This window comes from Nannospalax galili, unplaced genomic scaffold (assembly GCF_000622305.1).
Source record: "Nannospalax galili isolate Female #2095 unplaced genomic scaffold, S.galili_v1.0 scaffold781, whole genome shotgun sequence".
In the NCBI taxonomy this organism is placed as follows: Eukaryota; Metazoa; Chordata; class Mammalia; order Rodentia; family Spalacidae; genus Nannospalax; species Nannospalax galili.
The window spans coordinates 131,063-158,443 of record NW_008346898.1 but is presented as its reverse complement, the minus strand read 5'-3'; the positions used below and the strand labels follow the sequence as shown (position 1 = coordinate 158,443).

Genomic DNA, 27,381 nt, shown 5'->3' with positions numbered 1-27,381 from the left:
CAGGGTGCACCTACCTACAAGCAGGCAATACACTCATATATATAAAAATAAAATTAGTAACAAATAAAATATATTTTTAAAAATCTAGCTTATTTCAGTTTCCGTTAGCTGACCAGCATGCAATTAAGATTGGTGAGAACAGGAAAGATTTCCACCAGCGCAGAACACATCCGGGAGCCGAGGAGGCGTGGCCTTTAGGCGAAGTCTAGGCACGAGGTTTAGGCTCCGCCCATTTGACGACATTCGGCTGCGCATGCCCCTTCCGCCCGCCAGGGGTCGCAGGCTGAGCGAGCCCCTAGTCGCCTTTGGTGAGTGTCGGCCCCTTAGTGTCTTTCGCTCTCGCGAGAGTAGGCGCGAGTCCTGCCGGGAGGGATGCACGGCCGTCCGTAGGCCAGCCCAAAATGGCCGCCCTGGAGGAGGAATTCACGTTGTCTACCGGAGTCCTGAGCGCCGGGCCTGAAGGACTCCTAGGCGTGGAGCAGAGCGACAAAGCAGACCAGTTCCTAGTGACCGACGGCGGCAGGACCGTCGTGCTCTACAAGGTGAGCGTGGCGGCAGCGGCCGTCCTGCTCTGGCCGAATCGGGAGGCTCGGGTTTCCCTCCGCTTGGGAAGGACCTTCTGGAGCCGCCAGGACGGACGCCGGCCTGCGGTGGGACGCCGCACGAGGTCGGGAAGCTGTTTTCCTGTAGACCCGGGGGTGTTTCCGAGTGGGAGACGCAGGTCTGCGTGCTCGTGGGACCCGCTGGGAACCGAGCCTGTCGGAGCAAGCCTCGCGAAGGGGTCTCTGTCACCGCGCCTCGTGCTGGACGAGGCTCGAGTAGATAAGGATGGGGCCACCGAGGCTGACACTGATAGGTCGACAGTGCCCTTGGCCTACCGCTCCTTGGGGCATCTTGGTTTCCTTTTTGTGGGTGAAGAGGCGGAGATTTCTAGATAGCCTGGAAAGAATCTGGATTCCTAGGGATTTGTAAATGGGCAACTCTGGTTCATACTCTGAATTCTGGAGTGAGTCCTGGGAAGTCAAACGTTTTGCCTGCTCTCCCTGGCTCTGCACACTTAGAGAGCAGTGTTTTTTCTGTGATGCTGGACAGTTTCTTATATCATTCAGAAGTGCGCTTTAAAGTTTGGGGGACAGACTGCCAGCAAGTCCCTCTATTGTTTAGATCCTCTTCTGACTGTTGGTTGTTCTCTGGGCTGTGCGGTTGATGTGCAGTTTCTGCATAAGAATACACTGGCTGATGGGAATTCAGTGAACACCACCCCAGTTACTCCAGTCTAATTTTCCATGTTCCAGACCAGTAATGAAACAACTTTTTTTTTTTTTTTTTTTGGTCTTTTTGAAGCAGGGTCTCCCTGTGGCCCCAGCTGTCCTGGAACTCACTATGTAGACCAGGCTGGCCTTGAGCTCACAGAGATCCACCTGCCTCTGCCTCCCAAGTGCTGGGACTACAGGCATGCACCACCATGCCCGGCAATGAAACAACTTTTAAACGTACTCTTCTTTATAAACTGTTTTAATTTGTTTTTTAAATTAAAAGTTGGGAGGTTGTTTTTTTCACCTTTTATGTGTGTGACTGTTGTGCCTTTGTGTATGTAGTGTGTGTGCAGTGCCCATAGAGGTCAGAAGAGGGCGTAAGATCCCCCTGCAACTGGAGTTACAGATGGTTGTTACCCTCCATGTGGGTGCTAGGAACCGAACCTGGGTCCTCTACAAGAGCACTCAGTGCTCTTAACCACTGAGCCATCTTTAAGTGTACATACAGTGAACTGGTGAGTACATTTATACCATTGTGCAGCCATCACCACAGCCCATCTCCAGAGCTCTTGATCTTACAAAACTCAGATTCTGTACCCATTAGAACCATCAGGGCTGGCAAGATGGTTCAGCTGGTAAAGGTACTTGCTGAAAACTTAAGTTCAATCCCTAAGACCCACACAGTAAAAGGGGAGAACTAACTCCTGCCAAGTTGTCCTCTGACTTACACACCAAATAAATAAACAAATGTAATTAAAAAGAGTTGGGCATGGTGGCACAAGCCTTTAATCCCAGCATTCAGGAGGCAGAGGTAGAGGACTGTCTCTTGAGTTCAAAGCCAATCTGGGCTACATCTTGAGTCCCTGTCTCCAAAATAAATAGATAAAAAACTCCTCAGGAAGCTGAGACAGGAGAATGTTTGAGGCCAGCCTGGACTATACAGCAAGACCCTGTCTCAGACAAATAAGAAATATTGACTATTCCTCCCAGCCCCTGGGACCCAGTATTCTCTCCCAGTTTTTACTTAAGGTACGTTATAGGATGAAATTCTCAGTATTTGTAACATATTTTCTTTTTTTTTCTTTTCTCTTTTTTTGACCTTTTTGAGACAGGGTTTCCCTGTAGCCCCAGCTGCCCTGGAACTCACTCTGTAGACCAGGTTGGCCTTGAACTCACAGAGATCCGCCTTCCTCTGCCTCCCGAGTGCTGGGATTAAGAGTATGTACCACCACACCTGGCCATATTTTCCTGTTTTAAAAATTACGTGAAATACTGTCATTTCTGTGGTTTCTTGTTTGTTTTAAATCAAATTGCCTTAATGTCGGAAGCCAAATTCATGAATAGTGTATTCTTTCATTAGGTTTCTGATCAGAAACCCTTGGGGAGCTGGTCGGTGAAACAAGGGCAAATTATAACATGTCCAGCTGTATGCAACTTTCAAACGGGGGAGTATATTGTCGTACATGATAATAAGGTACGTTTTACAACTTCTGTTAGTAATATAGGCAACATAAGATAAATGTTGATGTATGTTATTACTCTTTGTATTGATTACAGGTCAATAGGAGAATGCTTTTTAACAAGATGTGCTTTGATTTAAGGTTTTGAGAATATGGAATAATGAAGATGTGAACCTGGATAAAGTATTCAAAGCCACGGTAAGCCTTTGGATTTTCCAACATGACTCATAGTGTCGCATATGTTACTTATCTTAATGCCTCTGGAAAGTGAGCCCATGGTTGCCATCAGTTTGCCCTTCCCAGAGATCATAACTGTCTCAGTTCATGTGTTACTAGGTTAGAAAATATAGGCTTAATTACTTTGTGAAGATTGATGGCTTAAATAATTAATACTTATTTCCATGAGTTTGACTTTGGGATGTTTCTTGAGAATGAGTGAATTTTTTGTGCCTTTGTTTAAAATAGATAAAATAGACTTTCAAGTTTCAAGTACTTTTTTGTTTGTTTGGTTTTGAGGAAGGGTACCCCTGTAGCACTAGCTGGCCTAGAGCTTGCTATATAGACCAGGTTGGCCTCAATCTCACAGAGATCTACCTGCTCCTGCCTTTTGAGTTATAGTGGACACTTTAAGAGCAATATATAATACCATAAAAAAGAATAATAACTAGATGCGTGATTCTGTTAATGGCTTAAAGTGTGTTAATTAACTTTTTCTTACTGATAAAATGAGGATCTCAAATGAGGTTAATCTCAAAACTTACAGTTCTAGATGTCTAACATTATAATTGGTACATTTTAAAACTCACAATAAGGCTAAAACATCTGACTTCACTGTTGCCTAGACCCTTGAAATGTCTATCTAACCCACTGTGCTCTCTCCTGACTCCAGTCTTTTCATTGACTTTAAAGAAAAATAATCTTGAGTTTTACTTTGTGAAAGTTTTTGTTTTTTGAGACAGTGAATTATGTAATTTAAGCTGACCTTGAACTCACTATGAAGCCAAGGGTGATCATGAACCTCTGATCTCCTACCTCCACCTCCACCTCCTAAGTGCTGGGATTACAGGTGTGCACTATACCAACCAACCTGTGGAGATGATGGGAATCAAACCCAGGACTTCATGTCCTCGTGTGTTATGCAAACACCCTACCAATTGAGCTGCATCTCTAGATATCAGGGACTTGGGTTTTTTTGTTGTTGTTTTGTTTTGTTTTGCTTTTCTTTTTTTTTTTTTTTTTTTGAGACAGGGTCTCCCTGTAGCCCCAGCTGTCCTAGAACTCACTATGTAGACCAGGCTGGCCTTGAACTCACAAAGATCCACCTGCCTCTGCCTCCCAGGTGCTGGGATTAAAGGCTCGTACCACCACGCCCGGCCCTTGTTTTTCTTTTTAAATATTTCTTTCTCTATTTTGGGAGGAGGGGCCATGCATGTGCCAGAACACATATGGAGGCCTGTAGAAGTTGGTTTTCTCCTTCTACCATGTGGGTCCTAGAGTTTGAACTCATGTTGTTAAGCTTGGCAGCAAGAGCTTTAACCCGCTGACCCATCTCACCAGCCCCTCAGTGATGGTTTTTAAGCCCACTTATGGGGGCTCAGTAGTACAAAGCTTGCCTAGCCCTTGGTTCAGTCCCAATAACTACAGAGAGAAGGAAATAAAGAAATAGTTGAACATGTCTTTGATCCCACCACTCAGGAGTCAGAGGCAAGCAGATCTCTGTGACTTCAAGGCCAACCTGGTCTACATAGAGAATGGTAGGTTAGCTGGGGCTCCCGGGAGACTCTTGTCTCAGAAAACCAAACAAGAACAAAAAGAAATTAGTGTCTTAAAAATAAGCCTTCCTTGCCGGGCATGGTGGCGCATACCTTTAATCCCAGCACTCGGGAGGCAGAGGCAGGCGGATCTCTGTGAGTTCAAGGCCAGCCTGGTCTACATAGTGAGTTCCAGGACAGCTGGGCTACAGAGAGACCCTGTCTCAAAAAAGACAAATAAATAAATAAGCCTTCCTCGTCAGGCATGGTGGCACGTGGCTTTAGTCCCAGCACTTGGGAGGCACAGGCAGGCGTATCTCTGAGATCTAGGCTAGCCTGGTCTACATAGTGAGGGCCAGGTCATTAGGGCCACAGGGAGCCCTATCTCAAAAAGATTTAATTAATTAATTAATTAATTAATTTTTTAAAAAACCAAGCCTTCCTTGCCAGGTGTAGTAGCATGTGTTAGCCACTAGGGACCTAAAGCAGGAGGATCATGCGTCTGTGGCCAGCCTAGACAACATAGCAAGACTTCCCATCTCAGAAACAAAGCAGGCCTTCTATAAATGCCTCAACTATATTACAAGTCTGTTGTTTGGGAATAAAACTTTAAAAACTCTAAACGTTTTTCTAGCTGTCAGCAGAAGTCCATAGGATCCACTCAATACCAGGGGCAGAACCTTTGGTGCTCTTCAGCAGTGGTGCCATTCGTGGTTTAGAGGCCTTGCTTGCAGAGCCTCAGCAGAAAATCGAAACTCTTATATCTGATGAAGAAGTGATTAAGTAAGTTCCAATATTTGCATGTGATTTTTATCAGAAGAACATGCACTGTGCATTATTTTGATACTTTTTAAATACTTTATCATTTTTATGTGTGTGAGTGTAATGCCTACGTGTAGGTAGGTGCACCCTTGGTGTGCACTTCCTGAACAGGTCAGAAGAGAGCATCAGAGCCCGTGTAACTGGAGTTACAGACAGTCCTCTGCAAGAGCAGTCAGTGCTCTTAACTGCTGAGCCATCTCTCCAGCCCCAATTTTGCTGTTTTCTTTACATTGGGGCTAAGGAGTATAATTCATGGGTAGAGCCCTGGCTAGCATGTATGAAGCTCAGAGTTCAGTCCCCAGCACCCAAGAAAAAAGTAGCCTAATTAAAACCCACGTATTGCTGGGTGTGGTGGCACATGCTTATAATCTCATCACTTGGGAGGCAGAGGCAGGAAGAGCTCTGTGAGTCCAAGACTAGCCTGGTCTACATAACCAGTTCCAAGCCAGTGAGAATTACCCTATCTCAAAACAGACAGCAGCAACAAAAAGCACTTATACTGGCCGGAATCCCCAGAGCCTGTGGGAAAGTAGATGAGGAAACCATAGCCATGAGTCCTGGATAATAATGGGAAACTGCATCGTCAAGTATTTGAAGATGAAATTAGTAATTCCGGAAGTCTAAAATCTTTGATTCTTGGTCCCTAGCTACCAAGTCACAGCCCTTTTCCTCTGGAGAAAAGCATAGCTTGTTAGGAAGATTATGGTAGTGCTTTAGGACCTCTGCTTTCCCAGATTCTGGAACAACACTGGGCAAATAACTCTCCCAAGTGATAGAAGTATGAGTCTCGTTATTTTATCACATTTCCTGGTCAGTTGACTTGCTGCCTCTCCAGGTCCACGTGGTGGAAACTAAATTTCCAAAGGATAAAGCAAAGACTTGAACATAGTAAGTGAGCGGTGCAGACAGTGACCAGCTTAATAATCATCTGACTGAGGCATGCCTCTAAGCTTTGAGCAGCTGTTTGGGGATAACCTTGGGGTTCTAATCCCTTTGCCACAAACTAGCTATGCTGCCTTAGTTATTTGGGTCCCTTAGCCTCCTGTGGCTCATTCCCTGTTTCTCAAAGAAGGCAGATAAGATCCTGATGTTTTCCTCAGAACACTAGTCTCCAAAGTAATTGTGAAGAAAGGCAGGGCTGGGGAGGTCCATTTAAGCTGTGAAAGCACAGCACACAGTTACCCCTCTCAGGACCTCGTAGTTTTCATTATTGCTTGGAAAGTTCAGAGATGCATTTGACCAAGAACTGCCTACTGCCGGTGGTATGTATTTTAAAACATTAAGTTAGACATTCTCTGACTTCAAAAAATAAGTTATTCCTTAAGTTTATGATAAATATGTTTTCAGTTGGTTTTTGTATTTTCTAATTTCTTTTTTTTTTAAGGTGGTCAAAGTTTTTCATGGTGTTTAAGCATCCTGTTTTAATTTTATATTTCTGGGAATTTTCTTTGTTTTTTATTTTTTTGCTGGTGATGGTGGTGAAGTAAGTAATATTTTTTATTATTTTTATTTTAATGTATATGCATCTATTGCCTGCATGTAGGTAATTTTTTTAATTTACTTTTTTTTTTTTGTCTTTCTGAGAGGGGGTCTCCTTGTAGCCCCAGCTGTCCTGGAACTCACTATGTAGACCAGGCTGGCTTTTATGTGTATGAGTGTATTGGTTGCCTGTTTGTAAGTGTACCCGTGTCACGCAGTACCCATGGAGGTCAGAAAAAGGCGTTGGATCCCCTGGAACTGGAGTTATGGATGTTTGTTAGCCACCATGTTGGTGCTGAGAATTGAACCCAGGTCCTCTGCAAGAGCATTCAGTGCTATTAACCACTGAACTATCTCTTCAGCCCCTTTTGTGACATTTTACATTTACATATTACTTTCAACACTAAAATAACTGTTTTAACTATTTCCATGCCTAAATTTTATAGTATTTTGAATTTAATTAAAGCCAGGTGTGGTGACACATGCCCGTGATCTCAGCATTTGTTTGAGGTCAGCTGGAACTACATAGTGAGACACTGTCTCATAAAACCAAGGGCTGGGACATACCTGGATGGCACAGCTCTCGTTTACCAGGCACAAGGCCTTGGATTCTATCCCAAGCATGAGTGGGAAAAAATTTTAATTGCATGAGGGGTTCTGTTGATTTGGGTTACAGCATGTCTATATAATCCTGGCTGACCTGGAACTCACTGTGTAGACCAGGCTGGCCTGAAATTTGTAGCAGTTTTCCTGCTCTGCCTCCTGGGTGCTGGGATTACAGGCATGTTCCACAGCCATTGAAGAAAGTAGAGTGCAGCAAGAAGTTAGTTGAAATGAGGATATTTATAAAATTCTTTTCTTTCAGCATGAAAATTATTTTGTTTATGTACAAATGTGCAAATCACATAGCTTAAGCAAGTACACACTCTTACTTGGAAAAGAAGAAAAATCTATTACACCAAAGTTTACTGCGTATGTGGATCGGAAATTCATCTCTTTGATGTCATTAAGTAAGTTTTCCTGAACATCCAGAGGTGGTAAATAGAAGGCTATTAGGAGATGGTGTGCAGTTAAGATTCTTGAGCTTTCTGCAGTCTTCTTTACAGCCCCTCCCTTGCCATGCGTCCTTCCAGGCAGCTCATGCCTTTGCTTTTACCACTTGGCCTTGTCTGCCATGCATTGGATCGGTGATGCTGTGTTTTGAGCTGGGACTGAAAAAGTTTAGAAACAGCATAGTTCCAATTTTTTTTTTTTTTTTTTTTTTTTTTAGTCTTTTTGAGACAGGGTCTCCCTGTAGCTCCAGCTATATAGTGAGTCCTGGAACTCACTATGTAGACCAGGCTGGCCTTGAACTCACAGAGAACTGTCTGCCTCTGCCCCTCAAGTGCTGGGATTAAAGGCATACGCCACCACGCCCGGCCCCAATCATTTCTGTAACTTTCTTTTTAAACTTCTTGTATGTGTGTGAGTGCATGTTTGTGCCATGGTTCATGGTGTAGATGTCAGAGGACAACATTGTGGAGTTGGTTCTCTTTCTACCTTTACACAGGTTCCAAGGAATGAGCTCAGGGTAGTAGGCTTGCACAGCAAGTGTCTTCACCCACTGAGTCATCTTGCCAGACTTTTTTCTCTGAGGCAGGGTCTTGTATCCCAGGCTGGCTCTAAACTCATAGGCAAGAATGACCCTGAACTTCTCATCCTCCTGCCTCCACCTTCCAAGTCCTGGGATTGCAGGAGTATGTGCCATCATGCCTGGTTTTATGTGATGCTGGGGAGTGAACTCAGGGCCTTGGGTGTGTTAGACAAGCACTCTACTAACTAACTACAACTCCCCTTATTTTGGATTTAGTAGGTAATAGCCTATACACGTAGGCCATTGCACAGATTTTGATGCCAAGTCAGAGGACAACTTTCCCGAGTTGGTTCTTCTTCCATCATGTGGATGCTGGGAAACAAACCCTCTTCTTCCATCATGTGGATGCTGGGAAACAAACCCAGGTGGACAGGTTTGGTGACAAGTGCCTTTACCTGGCAAACCATCTCAGTAGTCCATGGTTCAGATTTTCTGAACATGTGATTAGTGGACCGTAAGATACCTGCCCCAGATGGGCGTTAGTTGTTGGTCAAGAGGACCACGAGGCCAGCCTAGACTACATAGCAAGTTTAAAGGTAGCCTCAGCAACATGGTGAAAATTAAGGACTGGGATATAGCTCAGTAGAAGTCTGCCTGCTTAACATGTACAAAGCCCTGAGTTCAGTCCCCAGTACAGGAAAAAATCTGCTTGACATTGAATAGTTCCTTTAGTGCTTTTTTTTCCTCCACTACATTTAGTTATTACAAGTACTTACAGGTTCTGTTCTGTCTATAGTGGAGATCCAAACCCATGGCCTGATGGCTGCTAGTCAGTTTCTCTGCCACTAAGCTACTTCCCCCAGCTCAGATATTTAGTTTTTATTTTTTGGTATTAACATTTGTTCTGAGACAGGGACTCCCTATATAGCCCACACTGGCCTTAAATTAGATCGTCCTGCCTTAATGCTGGGATTAAGACATGTCCCATTGTGCCTAGTTCATGGCATTTTTTGCTTGATATTTATCAGTAATAAGTCCCTCCACCCCATTCTAAATTTGTAATATATTTGTTAAGGGAAAACATAGAACGATGTGCTTGTTAGATGGATTAGATTATTTACTGAATTGGTAGACTTAAAACATCCTAATACATTTGATGTTAGGAGATATGAAACTTTACCCTTTACTAATCAACAAATATTTGCTCCCACAGGCTCTGATGGATGTATATATGAAACCTTGATACCAACATATTCAACTGACACAGAAAAAAATCAGAGGTTAGTTAGATCATTGGTGCTCAAGGCTGTTGTGTCTGGTGGTGCTCGAAATCGAACTACACTCACCAACCTGGATCAAGACCATGTGGCAGTCCTAGGACCTCCGCTACCAGCTTCCAAGGGTAACTGAATCACTAAGTCTCTGCATTTTCCCCCTCAAATTTAGCTTTAGCCGTTTATCTTTTTTTCATCTTTCTCTTTCTTTCTTGCAAAGTCTCACTGTGTAGCACAGGCTGGGCCTCAATCTCAAGATCTTCCTACCTCAGGTTCCCAAACACTGGGCTTACAGGTGTGTATCCCCATGCCCAGTGATTTACAGTATTAAATCTTCCAATTCACGAACTCAAGATGTTTATCCATCTATTTCTGTTTTCCTTCATTTCTATTAGCAATAATTTGGTTGATTTTCTTATATTTTTTAGTGTTCAATTATTTACTTCCTTGGTTAAATATATTCTTTTACATGCTAATATAAATGGATTTTCTTTTGTAACTTCAGATTTTTCATTTCTAGGTTGTAGAAACACAGCTGATTTTTTAAAAATATTTTATTTTATGTGTATGAGTGTATTGCCTGCATACATGTGAGGGCACTCATGTCATGCAATGCCTTGGAGGTCAGAAAGGGCTTCAGATTCCCCTGGAACTGTAGTTAAGGACGGTTCGTAGCCGCCATGTGGGTGCTGGGAATCGAACCCAGGTCCTCTGCAAGACCAGTCAGTGCTCTTAACTGCTGAGCCATCTCTCCAGCCCCAACAAAGGTGATTTTTATGTGTTGATCTTAAACCCTGAAATTTTGCTAAATTTATTTATGGATGCTAGTTTGTATGTGTTCGTTGGGATTTTGTTTACATGGGGTCATGTCAACTGTAAATATAAATTGTTTTACTTCCTTCTATACTTGGAGAAGGAAGCCTTTACTTTTTCTTCTCTTGCCTGATTGCTTTGGCTAGAGCTTCAGTGGGCGGTGAACTAGCAGTGGTGAGTGGGGACCCATGTCCTGTTTCTTATCTAGAGGGAAGCCTGTCAGTCTCACCTTAGTTTGGTGAGCATCTTAGCTTTCTCATAGATGCCCTTGATCTTATCCAGGAAGTTCCTTTCTCTTCCTGGTTTTCTGAGTGTTTTTATCATAAGAGTTTTAGGGTTTTTGTTTGTTTGTTTTTGTCTTTTTGCGACAGGGTCTCTGTAGCCCCAGCTGGCCAGAAACTCGCTATGTAGACCAGACTGGCCTCGAACTCACAGAGATCCGCGTGCCTCTGCCTCCCGAATGCTGAGATTAAAGGCATGTGCCACCATGCCCAGCTGTTTATGAATTTTAATATGCTATTGGATTCAACTTGTTAGTATTTTGTTGAGGGTTTTTTTTTTAACAACTGTATGAAAGAGTTTGGTGTTAATTTCGTGTTTGGTAGGATTTACCTATGAAGTCATCTGGTCCTGGGGCTTTTCTTTGTTGAGTATTGTTCTAATTATAGACTCTTACATGATCTAAGACCTGTAAGAGTTTGTTTTCCACTCCACTACTTCCATGCAGTCACTCCTTGTTTCTACTTAATAAGGCAAACTTGTATGTATTTACTTCTGTCTCCTTCCCTCACCCAGAGATCTCGCATACTTACAGTCTGTTTCTGAATTTGCATAACTTATTTTATAGAATGCCTCTCCATATGGAACAGAAAATTTCAAACATTACAGTCTTCAAAAGAGTTCCCACAAGGAACCAGTGGTCAAGTAAGTTGGTGGGGTTTTTTTTGTTTTGTTTTGTTGTCTTTTTGAGACAAGGTCTCCCTATAGCCCCAGCTGACCCGGAACTATGTAGACCAGGCTGGCCTCGAACTAACAGATACCTGCCTGCCTCTGCCTCCCAAGTGCTGGGATTAAAGGTGTGTACCACCACACCCCGAAAGTTGGGGGGGTTTGTTGTTTTGTATTTTCTTGAAGACTCTTCAAATAATTGGTTCTGGTTTGGGATTGTGTTTTTGCTTAAGATAAAGTGTTGCTATGTAACCCAGGATTGGCCTGAAACTTGCAGTTCCCCTGCCCTAGCCCTTGAGTACTAGAATTATAGATGTGTGCCACCGTGGTGGACCAAATTTAGTAATTTGGCTTTCTGGTAAGTATTCTGTGAGGGGAGACAGTTCTTTTCACATCTAAATATTTTTAGAATTACAATTAGTGTTTTACCTGAAAGATTACATTCGAGTTTTGTTTAATAGCTTGTTTTACCACTTTGAAAAAACTAAACTATGGTTAATTTTAGATTAAGAGAGAGCAATTTTGTTTTTAGCTGCTCTTTGGGTGGTTTTCTTTGTGTGTGTGTGTGTGTGTGTGTGTGTGTATTTTAAATTGCAACCTAACGTGTTACTTTTCCATAATAAATTAGCTGTTTAAGCTCTATGTTAAATGTTACTGTATTAGCTGTCTTTTCTGTTGCTATGATAAAACACAAAAGCAATTCATAGAGGGAAGAGTTTATTTGATTTTGGTTCCAGAGGGTGAGAGTCCATCATGGCGGGGCAGAATGGAAGGAGACAGCAGGAAGGAAAGCAAGCCACACTGGAAGTGGGACAGGCTGGATACTCTGAAAGCCCACCTCAGTGATGTGCTTCCCGCAGCATGGCCACACCTCCTAAAGGTTTCATGACCCTCCCCAAACGGCACCACAGAGTGAGGACCAAGTGTCCAAATACTTGGAGGCTATGGGGGACGTTCATTCAAACCACCACAGTTACCGTGCTTGCTTAAAGAACTGAAATTTAAGCTGACCCAAACTGAAGGCTGGAGTCCTTGTCTGTTTTGAGTGATGGATTGAATTTCATTTCCTTTCAAACATGCCAAATATTTAGTGTTTGGCAACTAAACATTTGCATATGCAAATAAAGTCAATTAGGACAGTAGGATGTTCGTGACTTTTTAACAGTGTTTTTTTGAAGGGGTCTTTTTTAGACAGGGTCTCTCTGTAGCCACAGCTGGCCTGGAACTCAGTATGAAGACCAGTATGGCCTGGATTCACTGAGATCTGTGTGCCTCTTCCTTTAGAGTGCTGTGGCTAAAGGTGTATGCCACTTTTTAAAATTATGTATATGGATGTGTGTCTTGTTGGGGTATGTACACATGAGTACAGGTCTCCACAGAGGTCAGAAGAGGGCATTAGATCCCTCTTGAGCTGGAGTTACACCCAACTGTGAGCCACCCAACATAGGTGCTAGGAACTGAACTTGTATCCTTTGTAAGAGTAGTACTTGCTGTCAACACTGAGCCTTCTCTTCAGCTCCAGATGTTACTGATTTAATTAAAGGCTAGAGACTGGGTTATAATTACATTTGAACAAATGATTTTGCAAAATCAACTACTTATAATTCTACTCTAGCAAACGTTGGGAGCCAAGAGTTCCTGTAATCCCAGCACTCAGGAATTGTAATTGTATCCAGCCTGGGCTACATAGTGAGCCTGTCTCAAAACATCCAACCAAATAAAGGCCTTTAGAGAGTGCTGAATTCACATTTGATCTCAATAAATTGTGCATATTATATTCTTTTGGAAAGGAACTTATTTTCCTTATTTTGTGTTGTATTGAGATAGCTTAGAAGGTAAGTTATTGTTATGTTAAAAGCTTGAGTTTGAGCCAGGTGTGATGGCACAGACCTTTAATCCCAGTCAGGGAAGCAGAGGCCTCTGTGAAATAGAAGCCAGCAGCTACATAGTGAGTTCCAGGCTACAACAAGGAGACCCTGTCTTTAAAAAAAATTTCGAGTTAAAGACTACATCAACAGATGAAGAAAATGTGGTCTGTTTACATAATGGAGTTTTCCTCGTAAAGAGGAATGAAATGTCTTAAGGAAAATAGATTGCTGGGCCTGGTGGTGAACACCTTTTATCTCAGTATTCCGGAGGCAGAGACAGGCTAATCTCTGAAATCAGGGCCAGCCTGATCTACATAATGAGTTCTAGGCAAGCTGGGGCTACAGAGAGATCCTGTCTCAAAAAGACCAAAATGTGGGGCTGGAGGGATGGCTCAGCAGTTAAGAACACTGGCTGTTCTTGCAGAAGACCCAGGTTCAAATCCCAGCACCCACATGACAGCTAACAACTGTCAGTAACTCCAGTCCCAGGGGATCCGACAGCGTCTCCTGTCTTCCGAGGCCATTGCATGACACAGATGCACTTACCTACATGCAGGCAATACCTCATACGCATAAAATAAAAATAATAAAATTTTTTTTTTAAAAGACCAAAAAGCAAAAAAAGGAAATAGACGGGATTTTAAAATCATGATACACAAAATAAGCCAAACTCTGAAAAATATCAGGATTTTTCTCTCATGCTGAGTCTAGACTTTTTTGTTTTAATATTTTTTATTTTATGTGTATGTGAGTGCACCCATGTCCTGTAATGCCTGTGGAGGTTAGAGGAGGGCATTGGATCCCCTGGAACGGGAGTTACAGACAGTTGTTAGCTGTCATGTGGATGCTACGATTCGAACCTCGGTCCTCTGAAAGACCAGCCAGTGCTCTTAACCGCTGAGCCATCTCTCCAGCCCAGAGTCTAGACTTTTAGGAGAAGATGAACAGCAGGGGTAGATGGAGAGTGGGTAAGTGGGGGCTGACTGTGAACTATAGGAAAATGTAATGGAGGCCGTCATAAAGTAAGTTAAGGGCCATTATTGAGTCAGATCTTAGAAAAAAATACATGCTTACTTTTTTCTTTCTTTTTTCTTCTAGCTCTGGTATTATGGGGAAATATTGTTTATGCTGCATGGAAAATGTCTAACGGTAATTCCATACAAGTGTCAAGTGTCATCATTAGCAGGAGCCCTTGGAAAACTGAGGCATAGTCAAGATACAGGTAGAAACAAACTTACACACTTGTTTTATTAACACAAAATATTTTATTAGCTCCTAGTTTCATATGCAGCCTCCTATTTATAGTAGGGCCTTTCTTGCCTTTTGGGGGGGTTTTGAGACAGGGTCTCCCTATAGCTTCAGCTGGCCTGGAACTCACTATTGTAGACCAGGCTCGCCTTGAATTCATGAAAGATCTGCCTACTTTTGTATCCCAAGTGTTATGATTAAGGACATGAGCCACCATGCCTGGCGTAGGGCCTTAACTTTGAAATTTGATGTTCACTGAAATTTCCCTGACCAAGTGTCTACCTTGGGAATGGCCCAAATTGCAAGCATTACAAAAAACTGAAAAGCCACACTGTTTTAGTGGTTTCTGTTGTATGAATTTGGTGGTGGTGGTGGTGGTGGGAGGGGCTTTTGAGACAGGATTTCCCTGCAGTCCCAGCTGGCCTGGTACTCCCTATGTGGACAGGCTGGCCTCCAGCTCTCAGAGATCCACCTGCCTCTGCCTCCCAAGTGCTGGGATTAAAGGCATGTGCCACCATGCCTGGCGTGTACAAATGTTTTGCTTGCATGTATGTAAGTGTACCACATGCATGCAGTGCCCTGCAGAGGCCAGAAGATGGTGTCCAGATCCTCTGAAACTGGAGTTATGGATAGTTGTTAGCTCCCATGTGGGTGCCGGGAATCAATCCCGGGTCCTTTTGAAGAACAGCAAGTTTTCTTAACCTCTGAGCCATCTCTCCAGCCCTAGTTTTTGTTGTTTTTGAGACAGATTCTTGCTGTGTAGCCCTGGCTGGACTGGAACTCACAAAGATCTGCCTATCTCTGCCTCCCAAGCCCTAGGATTAAAGATGTGTGCCACCACACCCAGCCAAACTGTTGTTAGCGTCTGTGTTCTTCTGAATAAGGGCAATGAGGGAATCCCCAAGGCAGATCAATACTGCCTCAACCTTCCCTTTTTTTTGGTACCTTAACAATGTTACTGGTGGTTTACCAATTTGAGGTTATTAGTGGAATTAAAATTTGAGGCCTCAGCCAGGCATGATGGTGCATGCCTTTAATCCTAGCACTCAGGAGGCAGAAGCAGGCGGATCTCTGTGAGTTCAAGGCCACCCTGGTCTACATAGTGAGTTCTAGGACAGCTGGGGCTACAGAGAGACCTTGTCTCAAAAAGACCAAAAATAAAAAATATATAAATAAATAAATAAAATTTGAGGCCTCTCTTGAAGTGTATATAAGTGGTTCTGTTGTTCTTTAGTCGGATAACAGTTGGTCAAGATTGCTCAATAATTTTACGTTTTGTGTTTCCTTAGGCACTTGCTCCATGCCCCACTTTGTAAACTGGGAAATGTGTGAGGGATATGAACTTGAATCCCACAGTGCAGCGCAGTCAAGGAGAATTGTAAGTTTAGTAGTTGAATAAAAAATGTTAGGGTAAATGTTGATAAACAGGAAAAGGCTGAATGATTTTAATGGTTTATATCTGTGTAACTCTTAAATGTTTGGTCTTAATAACAGGGCAGTTTGAGGTTTCACCCCTGTAACATCATAGTCTTTAGCCAAAATTCATGTGTAGTCTTATTTTATTTGTAATTGGGAGGTGGGGATCAATATGTACACATGATTCAGCTCCCCTGGAACTTGAGTTGCAGTCAGTTGTGAGCCACTTGACATGGGTGTTGGTTATCGAATTCGTGTCTTCTTCAGGAATAGCAAGTGCTCTTAACCACTGAGCCATCTCTCCAGCCCTTATCTGTTAATTTTTATGGATGTGTGTGGTATTAACTAAATTTCAGGTAAGAAAATAAGCCAGCTTGCAATTAGCAGTAATACTCTCCTGAGAATAAAGATTTTATGTTTTTTAAAAAAAACCTCAGCTGGATATGGTGCCTTGTGCCTCTATCCCATCAAGCACTTAGGAGGCAGAGGCAAAATTACAAGTTTGAAACCTACCTGAACTACATAATGAGTTCCAGGCCACCCTAAGTTTAAAAATCTTATTTGAGTTGAAATAAAACCAGTTTCCTTCTAACAAAGTTTGTTTTTAAAAGTATCAATGCCTGGTATGGTGGCACACACCTTTCATCCCAGCACTCAGGAGGCAGAAGCAGGCAAATTCTCTTAAGTTGAGGCCAGCCTGGTCTATAGAATGAGTTGCAGGCCAGCTGGGGCTATAGGGAGACCATGTCTCAATATATATATTGGGGTAGAAGAGATGAGTCCACAATTAATAGCACATACTGCTTTTGTAGAGGACTCAAGTTCAGTTCCCAGCACCACAGCAAGTGGCTCACAACTGCCTGTTAACTCCACCTCGAGGGGATCTAATGCCTTCTCCTGGCCTTTGTAGGCACCTGCACTCAGATGCACATACTTACTACACAGGCAAATAATTAAAAATAAAATCTAGCTGGGTGTGATGGTGCACGCCTTTAATCCCAGCACTCTGGAGGCAGAGGCAGGCGGACCTCTGTGAGTTCAAGGCCAGCCTGGTCTCCATAGCGAATCCAGGACAGCTAGGGCTACAGGGAGACCCTGTCTCAAAAAGACCAGAAATAAATAAATAAATAAGCAAATAAGTAAATAAAATCTTTAAGAAATCTACATATATTTGAAGTATGAGGTCATACTTAGTGTCCTAACCTAATCTGTTTCATACTCCTTTAGATTTCTGGTGGATATTTTGCATTGTTTGAAATCCTAATGAGTTTGCTTTATTCCAGCTAAGGAGAAAAAAGATGGAAGCCAGTTTACAGCCAGAAGTTCCAGGATCTGAACAACTTTTATCGATAATAAATGTAAGTAAAAAACACTAGAATTAGGGCTGGTGAGATGGCTCACACAAGCCTGGCAACCTTAGTTTAATCCCTGGAACCCACATAATGGTGGGAAGAGAAAACGGACTCCACACACCATGGCACTTTTAAGTACTGGAAATATTTTAAAAATCAAGTGGTTCAGAGGGACCAGTCTAGTTTTCATTCTACCTGTTCTAATGTTTCATGTTCTCTCTGGTGAATATTTGTATATTATATTTTAAGGTTATCAGAGTTGGTGCAAAACTTTTATTTATTTGACTCTTTATCTCAAAGATTTATGATCTGGTTACACTGTTTACAGTGTAGCCTTCTAAAGATTTGATATCCGAACTGGAAAGATGAGCAGCTAAGAGCACTTGCTGGTCTTGCACAGGACTGGGGTGTCTGGTTCCCAGCACCCACTCGATGGCTTACAATCATCTGTAAGTTCCAGTGCCCTCTTCTGGCCTCCATAGGTATTAATGCACATGGTGCACTTACATACGTGCAGCCAAAACAGTCATACACATAAAAGTAAGAAGAAAAAAAAAATTTATAGAGATTTGAGAGGCCAAGCATGGTGTCACATGCCTTTAAACCCAGCTCTCAGGAAGCAGAGATAGGATCTCAGTGAGATCTAGGCCAGCCTGGCCATAGTGAGTTCCACGTCAGCTGAGGGTATAGGGAGACCCTGTCTCAAAAAACCGTAACAAAAAAATTCTGAACTCTTAGATATTTTTCCCCCATGCAGTTTTTTGTTTTTGACAGAGTTTTCCTAGCCCTACCTTGCCTGGAAGTTACTACATAGATCAGACTGGCCTCATCTCACAGAGATCTGCCTGCCTCTGCCTCCTGGGGGCAGGGATTAAAGGCACATGCCTGGCATTGCCCTTTGCAGTTTTTTGTGTTAAAGATTGTAATGTCAACTTGTTTTATAGAAATGTGTGAAATTGTTAGTATTTTGAACTGGGAAGTGTTTGTTTTTTTGGTTTTTTTTTTTGTTTTGTTTTTTTTTCAGAGTGAAATTTATTAATGTGCCATACTGAATTCTTCCATTTTACCCTTTCAGAAAGACTCAGAAAAACACATTGAAGTAGAGCTACGTAAATTTTTGGCCACGTCAACCCCTGACTTTCATACTTTACTTGGAGATGTGATAACAGGACTTCTGGGAAGATGTAAAGCAGAGCCATCCTTTTATCCCCGGAACTGTCTGATGCAGCTCATCCAAACGCATGTGCTTTCCTACAGGTAGATATGTGTCAAACACCATATGCAAAAAAAAAAAAAGGCCAGGTGTGGTGGCACACTGGAGAGGCAGAGGCAGGTGGATCTCTGTGACAACAAAGTCACCCTGATCTACATAGCAATTCCCAGGCCAGCTGGGGCAGTCGGGAGACCCTGTCTGAAAAAAAACAAAAATTTAAGAGCCGTGTGTGGTAGTGCACACCTTTAATCCCAGCATTTGGGAGGCAGAGGCAGGCAGATCTCTGTGAATTCAAAGCCAACCTGGTTTCCATAGTGAGTTCCAGAACAGCTGGGACCTGTCTCAAAAGATTTTTTTAATTAATTAATACAACTTTTTCATCTCAGCTTGTGCCCTGGCTTGATGGAGATTGCCTTAGAGCGCGCAGATGTACAGATGTTACAACTCTGCCTGCAGCAGTTCCCTGACATTCCTGAGTCTGCGACCTGTGCCTGCTTAAAGCTCTTCTTAAGGTAGAGTGGTCTTTTCCTTCACTTCGTTCTAAGTCTCTGACTTAATTCGAGTTCTGAAACTCTGAAAGCTTAGAAAATGAATTTGAGTTTCAAGTAGTAAGAACTAACCTCTTGCTTTCCATTGACACTGTAGCATTGGGGATGACAGTCTGCAAGACATGAGTGTCAGTATGGAGTCAGTGTTTGATTGTAGTGATACCATGCAAGATGAGGAAATGGAAGAGCAAACTGAAGTTGTTCAGAATGGCTTCAGTCCCAAAGACAGTAACTGCAGTAACGAGAATCAGGAGTTAAGTGAAAAGCCTGGAGCAGCAAAGACAGTCTCGTGCCCTGTGACACCAAAGCGAGCAGCTCTGCTGTATCCTTTGAAACACTCACTTGTGCTCTCTTTCTAGGGATATAGTTATATGCCAAGCGCTAAATATGGAATAAGTAATTTAACAAGCTTCTTTTTTCAACTTTTCAACATCTGTTGAACTGGATTATATTTGCTGCCACATTCAATTGACTTACTTAAACCTGTTTTCCTGCCTCCCCCTTCCTCTTCTTCCTCCACCCCCACCCCCACTGTGTGCTAAAGATACTACAAGAGATCAGATCCATGGTCGTGTATGTTCTTGCCAAGCACTCTACTGCAGGACTGCATCCCCAGCCGTTTATGCCTGTTTTCTTTGTTTGGAGGGAGAGTTTGAGTTTTGGTTTGATTTTAAATCAGTTTCGAAAAAGGGTCTCACATCACCAGGGAGGACCTTGAACTCCTCATTCTTCTATCTGTAGCTAAGTGCTGAGATACTGGTGGGTGCCAACATGTCTGTTTTCTTAAGAAACTATATTGGGGCCTGGCATGGTAGTCCATGCCCCTTTTTTTAAAACTTTATTGAGAATTTCATACATGCATATAAGATGTTTTGATCAAATCCACACCCACTCCCTCCCCTCCAGCATCTCCCATCCTCTCCCCTCCTCTCCCTCTCTTTCTTTCTTTTATGGGGCTTTTTGCTACTTTAACATTACCCCCTCTGAAAAGGTAACCTGAAATCTCTTAGGGATTAGTTAAGAGCTCCCCGATACTTTTGACATTTTTGGCTTTTGGAACAGAGTATGTTGTTAAGAAGCCCAAGGACATTGTGACTTTTAGCCAAGAAACTGGCTACTTTTCTTTCGGGTCTTTTTACCCTAACTGCCTAGCCAATTCCTACCTCCTATTCTTAACACACCATCCTCTGAAGAATTGCCAATAGGGAATCAGGACGCAGCCTGCTTTGGCTTCTTTCATGCTGAACAGGGAAAGGATGCAGGGTGAAGCAGTTGGGGTACCCCTTCAGTGGGTCTATCTAAAAGACTTCCAAGTTGCATAACTCTTATCACCACCTGGGGGCAGGATCTAGGCGCTCTCAGGCGGTCCCCTGAGTTCTCAGCTCCTATGCCAGAGGGAGGCCGGAATAGGCACTCTGGTGGTCTACCAGTGGCCCATGCCGTTAATCCCAGCACTTGGCAGCCAGAGGCAGGCAGATCTCTGTGAGTTAAAGGTCAGCCTGATATGCATAGTGAGTTCTAGGTCAGCTGGGAGGCAGAGGCAGATGGATCTCTGTGAGTTCAAGGCCAGCCTGGTCTACATAGTGAGTTCCAGGACAGCTGGGGCTACAGGGAGACCCTGTCTCAAAAAGACTGAAAAAAAAAAAACAACAGAAAAAAAAACTATAATGGGTAGTAGGTGAACCTGGAGAAATGGCTCAGCAGTTAAGAGCACTAGCTGCTCTTGCAGAGGACCAGGGTTTGATTCTCAGCACCCACATGGCAGCTAATAGCTGTCTGTAACTCCAGTTCCAAGGGAATCTTGTGACCTCCAAGGGCACTGGACAATATGGGTACACTTACATACATGCAGACAATACACTCATACACATAAAATTAAATAATTTTTTAAAATTTTCAAAAAACACTACTGGGAAGTGGGGGCTGGAGAGATGGCTCCACAATTAAGAACATTGGCTGCTTCTGCAAAGGACCAAGATTTGCTTTTTAGCACCCACACGGCAGCTAACAGCTGTCTCTAACTCCAGTTCAAGGGAATCCGATGTCCTTTTCTGGCCTCCAAGGGCATTGCATGTGCTTGATGCACTTAATATATGCATGCAAAATACATAAAAATGCAATTTATAAAACTAGTAGTACTCAACATGTATTATATATCCATATGCCACACAGACACGTACATATACACGCAAGCTTTATCAAGTCTTTAAAAGGAAAAAAATTCTATTTGTAAAAGTGAAGTTTTCCTGACCTCTAATGGTAAGAGACCTTTTCTAAATTTTTTATCATTTTTATTTTACGGGCATGTGTGTTGCTAGTAGGCTGGTCTCACAGAGTTCTGCCTGCCTCTTTCTCCCTAGTGCTGGAGTCAAAGACATGGCTGATACTCCTCTTGTAAATCATAGTTTTTTTGTAGAACTTTAGAAGAAAAAAAAATCACTTGAGCCGTGGGGTTGGGGGTGACTCACACCTTTAATCCCAGCACCCTGGAGGCAGAGGTAGGTGGACCTCTGAGTCCGAGGCCAGCCTGGTCTACATAGTGAGTTCCGGGCCAGTTGGGGCTACAGGGAGACCCTGTGTCAAGAAAAAGCTAGAGAACTACTCATGTTTTCAGTAGAGCAGCCTTTTCCTTGTTAAAGGAAGATTTTCCTTTAGTCTGAGTAGAAATGGAATTCTACATTCAGCCTATAGTGAGACCTTCCTTCTGCCACACTTGAAGGACATCCCTGCACAGCACATCGTGGTGAGTGTTCTGCAAGTCCTGTGGAATTTTATTTCTCATTTAGGTCTACTTAACTCTGACCAGCTGTTAGTTACAGAACTAAGCTCATCCCCTTCCTTTCTTCAACTAGAGAGTTCCTTGGTGATGACAAGGACTTCAGTTTACAGTTTCTGTGTCCCCGGAGATCTGAGTCATATTTGATATATAATTTAATTGAACAGCTTCTTAGAAGCCTTTCTACTCTCTGTTGGGTTTGTTCGTAGAGAACGTTTTTCTGCCAGAGTGGTAAACTGTGCTTTTTCTTTTTCCCTCCCCCAGCTACTTCTCCAGTATTTGAATTTCCTCTACCTCAAGTGTAGTGGGAACGCCGCCATGACTCTTCCTGGAGTAAACCCTCCAACCCTGAGCCAGGTCAGACAGCTTTGACTTTGTACAGAGCCTCCATGCCGTGTCAGCACCTAGACTTCAGTACCCGACCTTCAGCCTGTCCGGGATGAGAAGATGCTTCTCCCTCATGCAGACTGTTGGAGCTGGAGAGGGCGCCTCGGTCTAGTAGATAGATGTCTAGATTCGTAGTGCTGTGTTAGGAATTAAATTCCTGATTCATCATTATCCTTTCAAAGAATTTCTTGGGCCTCATATGAAGACAAGGAGCGCCTAGCAGTAGGTTGTCTCTCTTCATACACTTAAGAGAGTGGGTGCTTGCCGGGGGGGCTCAGATGGTGATGGGCTTACCAGGCATGCATAAGCACCCTGAGTTTTGAGCCCCAGCACCCACGTGAAAAAGCAGGGCACAGCAACACACATCTGCAATCCAGTGTTAGATGCAGATACAGACATCCCTGGAGCTCACGGGCTGGCCAACCCAGCTGAGCTGGTGAATGGAAGGGTCCACAAGAGACCAGTAAGGTAGAAAACAACTGAAGAAGATGCCTGACCTCAGCCTCCAGCATCCACAGGCACATACATACACACCTGCATAGGTACATACACACAGAGTTGTTGGGCTTTTTGTGGCCGGGGGATTCTTGAGACAGGGTCTCCCTGTATCCCCAGCTGGCCTGGCACTCACTATGTAGACCAGGCTGGCCTCAATCTCACAGAGATTTGCCTGCCTCTGCCTCCCAAGTGCTGGGATCAAAGGCATGCCCAGCACAAAGAGACCCCTTTTTTTTTTTTTTGGTCTTTTTGAGACTGGGTCTCCCTGTAGCCCCAGCTGTCTTAGAACTCACTGTGTAGACCAGGCTGGCCTTGAACTCACAGAGATCCTCCTGCCTCTGCCTCCCGAGTGCTGGGATTAAAGGCGTGGGCTGCCACACCAGGCTACAAAGAGTCATTTTTTTGCTATTAAAATACACTGACTCTTGGGACTGGAGAGATGGCTGAGTGGTTCTTGCAGAAGACCGGGGTTCGAATCCCAGCACCCACATGGCAGCTAACAACTGTCCGTAACTCCAGTTCCAGGGGATCTGACAGCCTCTTCTGTCTTCCTCGGGCATGGCACGACACGGGTACACTTATCTACATGCAGGCAATATACGTATACACATAAAATGAAAATAATAAACATTAAAAAAATTAAATATACTGACTCTTTGTGGGTGATGTGTTTAATGCTCATCCCACTCTTAAGATTCTAAAAATAACCATCCTACTTTTCCCTCATACATTTATGGTCTCATTTTCTGTGTCTGACTTACTGATTTGTGTAAAATGTATTTTTTAATATTTTTTAATTTTTTATGTGTATGAGTATATTGCCTGCATGTATGTACATATACCTGTGTCATACAGTGCCTATGGGGGTCAGAAGAGGACATAGGATGCCCTGGAAACTAGAGCTACAGACAGCTTCTATATGGTGCTGGGAATCAACCTGGGTCCTCTGCAAGGTTAGCTAGTATCCTTAACCACTGAACCATCTCTCTAGCCCCTAGAATTTTTTTTTTTTTTTTGGCTTGTTGTTTATTTTGGGGGGGACAGAGTCTCACCGTGTAGCTGGCTGGCCTGAAACTCAACTATGTAGACATCGCTGGCCTGGAGCTCAGAGATCTGCCTGCTTTTGCCTCCCTAGGCATAGGACCAAAGGCATGTGCCACCACATCCAACCATTTTTGTTTTTTGAGGCAGAATCTTACTCTATAGCCCACCATGGCCTGGAACTCTTGTGATCCTCTTCAGCCTCCCAAGTGCTAGGATCAACAGCATGAGCCACCAGTCTTGCCTAGAATTTATCTGGGTGCAGGGAGTTTCATAGGGAATCAGCTCACTTGCTCTCTCTCCAAATACATAACCATTTTCTGTTATTTTTTCATTTGCATATTTAATACATCATTTGACATTAGAGGAATATGTAGAATAATACTTTTATAAATATATAGTTTATGCCAGGTGTGGTGGCGTTTGCCTTTAGTCCCAGCACTTGGGAGGCAGAGGCAGGTGGATCTCTGTGAGTTCAAGGCCAGCCTGGTCTACATAGTGAGTTCCAGGACAGCTGGGGCTACAGGAAGACCCTGTCTCAAAAAGACCAAAAAATACGTATATATAGTTTATTTACATTATGTTAATTTAGTTCATAATAGCTCATCTGGGACACAGAACACCTGTGGTGTGTCTAGATAGAAGATGAGTCAGACTTGGTGGCACATGCCTTTAATCCCAGCACTCGAGGCAGAGACAGACTAGTCTTTGTGAGTTCAAGGCCAACCTGGTCTACATAGGGAGTTCCAGGCCACTTGGGGCCATAGGGAGAAGGTCAAAAAGACCCAAAAAAGAAAAAGGTAGAAGATGGAGTTATTTTTTAGTAACTACAGGTAATTATTTTTAAAAGTTTTGTTTTGTTGGGTGTGGTGGTGCATGCCTTTAATCCCAGCATTGAGAGACAGAGGCAGGCAAATCTCTGAGACTGAGGTGAGCCTGGTTGATCTACATAGCTAGTTCCAGGCCATTTGGGCTAACGGGAAGACCCTGTTTTTTTAAAAAAAAAAAAAAAAAACAAGTGTTTTTGTTTTGTTTTGGTGAGACAGGATATTGCTCTGTGCTCCGGCTGGCCTGGTTATGTCAGTCAGCCCTGCTCTCAAGTGCTCAGATCCCAGAGAGGAGCCACCACAGTCAGCAAAACAAAAGTTTTCTAAAAAAAAAAAAAGCCAGTACTAACTCTCTTGGATTAAATATCATTCTGATTTTCTCATTACTGATTAATGCTGTGAAAAAGATCCAGTTATTCTTGTATAGATTATTAATTCTTATAAAAGCAGAAAAAAACATATTTCCTCCGTCTCTAAAATGTTGAGGCTTTCATAAAGATTTGTTCTTCTGTTTGGAACCATGGACTTGGCTTAGTGAATTAATCTTTCTGTATTTCTCTTCAGATTATGGATTGGATATGCCTACTTCTAGATGCTAATTTTACTGTTGTCTTAATGATACCAGAAGCAAAAAGACTGTTGACTAATCTTTACAAGTTTGTGAAGTCTCAGGTTTGTGATTCTTTAGTCAAGAAAAAAAAAAAAAACTATTGCATTTCTTTATTTTGGGAGTGTATGTATATATGAACATGGGTGGATATTTGGGTACCATGATATACATTGAAGTCAGAGGAGGACTTTCCAGAGTCCATCCTATTGTTGATTCTATTTGAACCTAAGCATTGCCCGTGTTATTATTTACTTTGGGGGAGGGGCCAGGGGGTGCACATGCCACAGTGCATGTGTGAAGGTCAGAGGACAACCCAAGGGAGCTGTTCTCTCCCTCCATCTTGTGGGTCCCAGGAATCAGACTCAGGTTGTCAGTCTTGGTGGCAAGTCTGGTGAGCCATCTGGCCATCCCAGTTATGTTGATTGTAATTAAACATAAGTTTACTCATGGTAAAGGGCATACTTAGCAATCTTGAGGCTACTGATTATATTCCAGTATCCAAAAAACATACTATTGGAAAAATCATTAGTAATGATAAAAGATGTGTAGACTTTATGGTAAAAGATGCTCTGAATGTGTTTTTTAGATATGTGTCTATTCCGAGCTCAACAAGATTGAAGTGAGTTTTCGGGAGCTCCAGAAGTTGAATCAAGAAAAGAACAGTAGAGGACTGTATTCAATTGAAGTTCTAGAACTCTTCTGATATTAGCAGCTTTGCTTTGTGGATGTTCTCTGTGAATACTTCCTATTCATCCAGGGGAGAAAGTTTTCTTTGTGACCGTCAGTGTCATGAAAAGAGTATCTGTGTACCTGGACTCTTGTGTTGGTCCCCCTAAGTGGGACTGCAGGTTTCCCAGGAGCCCATTCCCTGGGAGGAGTTTGTGAATGTTTTTTTAAATATGTAACTGAACTGATTTTAAGTAAACTTATTTGTATACTGATAAAAGCCTAATTTCTTATCATGTTTTGAATAGTTTTTTTTAATTTAAAATATTATGGATAGATAGCTGGCTTAATGGATAAGAGCACGTAACTCCAGCTCCATGGGAGTCTGATCTCTGTAGGCACCTGCACTCGTATACATACACACAGAAAAGCACATGTACGGTATTCATTTAAAAATTAAACAGAAGCCAGTGAAGCAGTGTGCCCTATGAGTCAGACGCTCCAGCAGCTCATCTGCTTGTAGCAGCAGAGACCAGAGCCTCACTCAGGGCACACAGGGCTCCTGTGTGTGAAGTCACGTCTCCTGTCTTTCACCTACTTCATTCCCTCCTTGGGGTTAATTCTCCCCAGTACACTCTCCCAGACAAGCTATGTGATTAATGGAGGTGAGACACCTCATTGAGTAAAGATGCTTGAAGGCCCTACAAGCCTGGCCACCCACGTTCCATTACTGGAGTCCACGTGAAGGTGGAAGGAGAGAATTAACCACAGAGTTGTCCTCTGACCTCCACACTAGCACCCAGACCTGCACACTACCCCCTACCTCCCCCCCACACACACACCATACACACACCCACACAAAATAAATTTGAGGCCAGGAGGCAGAGGCAGGCGGATCTTTAAATAGTCATAGCACCAGGGTTGGTGGCCCACACCTGTAGTCCCAGCACTTGGGAGGCAAAGGCAGGTGGCTCTCTTGAGTACCAGGCTAGCCTGGTCTACATAGTTCCAGGACAGCTGGGGACACAGGGAGACAGGTCTCTGTTTCAAAAAACAACCAAAAAAAAAATAGTCTTATAGCTGGGCAAGATTGGGCATACCTTTAATCCTAGCACTCAAGAGGCAGAGGCAGATGGATCTCTGAGTTTGAGTCCAGCCTGGTATGTAGTTCACATTTCCAGGCCAGTCAGTGGTACATAGTAAGACCTTGTCAGGGAAAACAAAACAGGCTGAGGAGATGACTTAGTGATTGAGAACACTGCCCTTGAAGAAGGCCCAGGTTCAAATCCTAGCACCCATAGGGTGGTTTACAACCATCCATAACTTTAGTTCCAGGGGATCAGACACCCTCTTCTGAGGGTTAAAAATTTTTTAAAACTTTATTTGGTCTTTTTGAGACAGGGTCTCCCTGTATCCCCAGCTGTCCTGGAACTCACTATGTAGACCAAGCTGGCCTTGAACTCAACAGAGATTCACCTGCCTCTGCCTCCCAAGTGCTGGGATTAAAGGCGTGTGCCACCATGCCTGGCAAAAAATAAAAATATTTTTTTTAAAG

At 43.1% G+C, this 27,381-nt stretch overlaps 1 protein-coding gene across 1 annotated transcript; it reads left to right on the top strand.

Moving 5' to 3' along the window:
- The first annotated feature begins 325 nt into the window (after positions 1-325).
- On the top strand, positions 326-26,119 carry Nol11 (nucleolar protein 11). Its single transcript, XM_008843191.3, has 18 exons — positions 326-542; positions 2,617-2,730; positions 2,858-2,914; positions 5,102-5,250; positions 6,674-6,717; positions 7,620-7,778; positions 9,555-9,743; positions 11,276-11,352; positions 14,343-14,466; positions 15,782-15,870; positions 17,192-17,266; positions 18,336-18,517; positions 18,860-18,985; positions 19,119-19,343; positions 21,686-21,764; positions 22,062-22,154; positions 25,115-25,222; positions 25,747-26,119. The coding sequence occupies exons 1-18, from the start codon at positions 402-404 to the stop codon at positions 25,861-25,863; spliced, it is 2,148 nt and encodes a 715-aa protein (XP_008841413.1). The 5' UTR covers positions 326-401; the 3' UTR covers positions 25,864-26,119.
- The last annotated feature ends 1,262 nt before the right edge of the window (positions 26,120-27,381 follow it).

Excerpts from the sequence above, each read along its gene's own strand:
- Nol11 (XM_008843191.3), top strand. The coding sequence starts at position 402 with ATGGCCGCCCTGGAGGAGGAATTCACGTTGTCTACCGGAGTCCTGAGC. Across the intron at positions 5,251-6,673 it reads TCTGATGAAGAAGTGATTAA|GTGGTCAAAGTTTTTCATGG; the intron begins GTAAGTTCCAAT and ends TTTTTTTTTAAG. Across the intron at positions 7,779-9,554 it reads CATCTCTTTGATGTCATTAA|GCTCTGATGGATGTATATAT; the intron begins GTAAGTTTTCCT and ends TTGCTCCCACAG.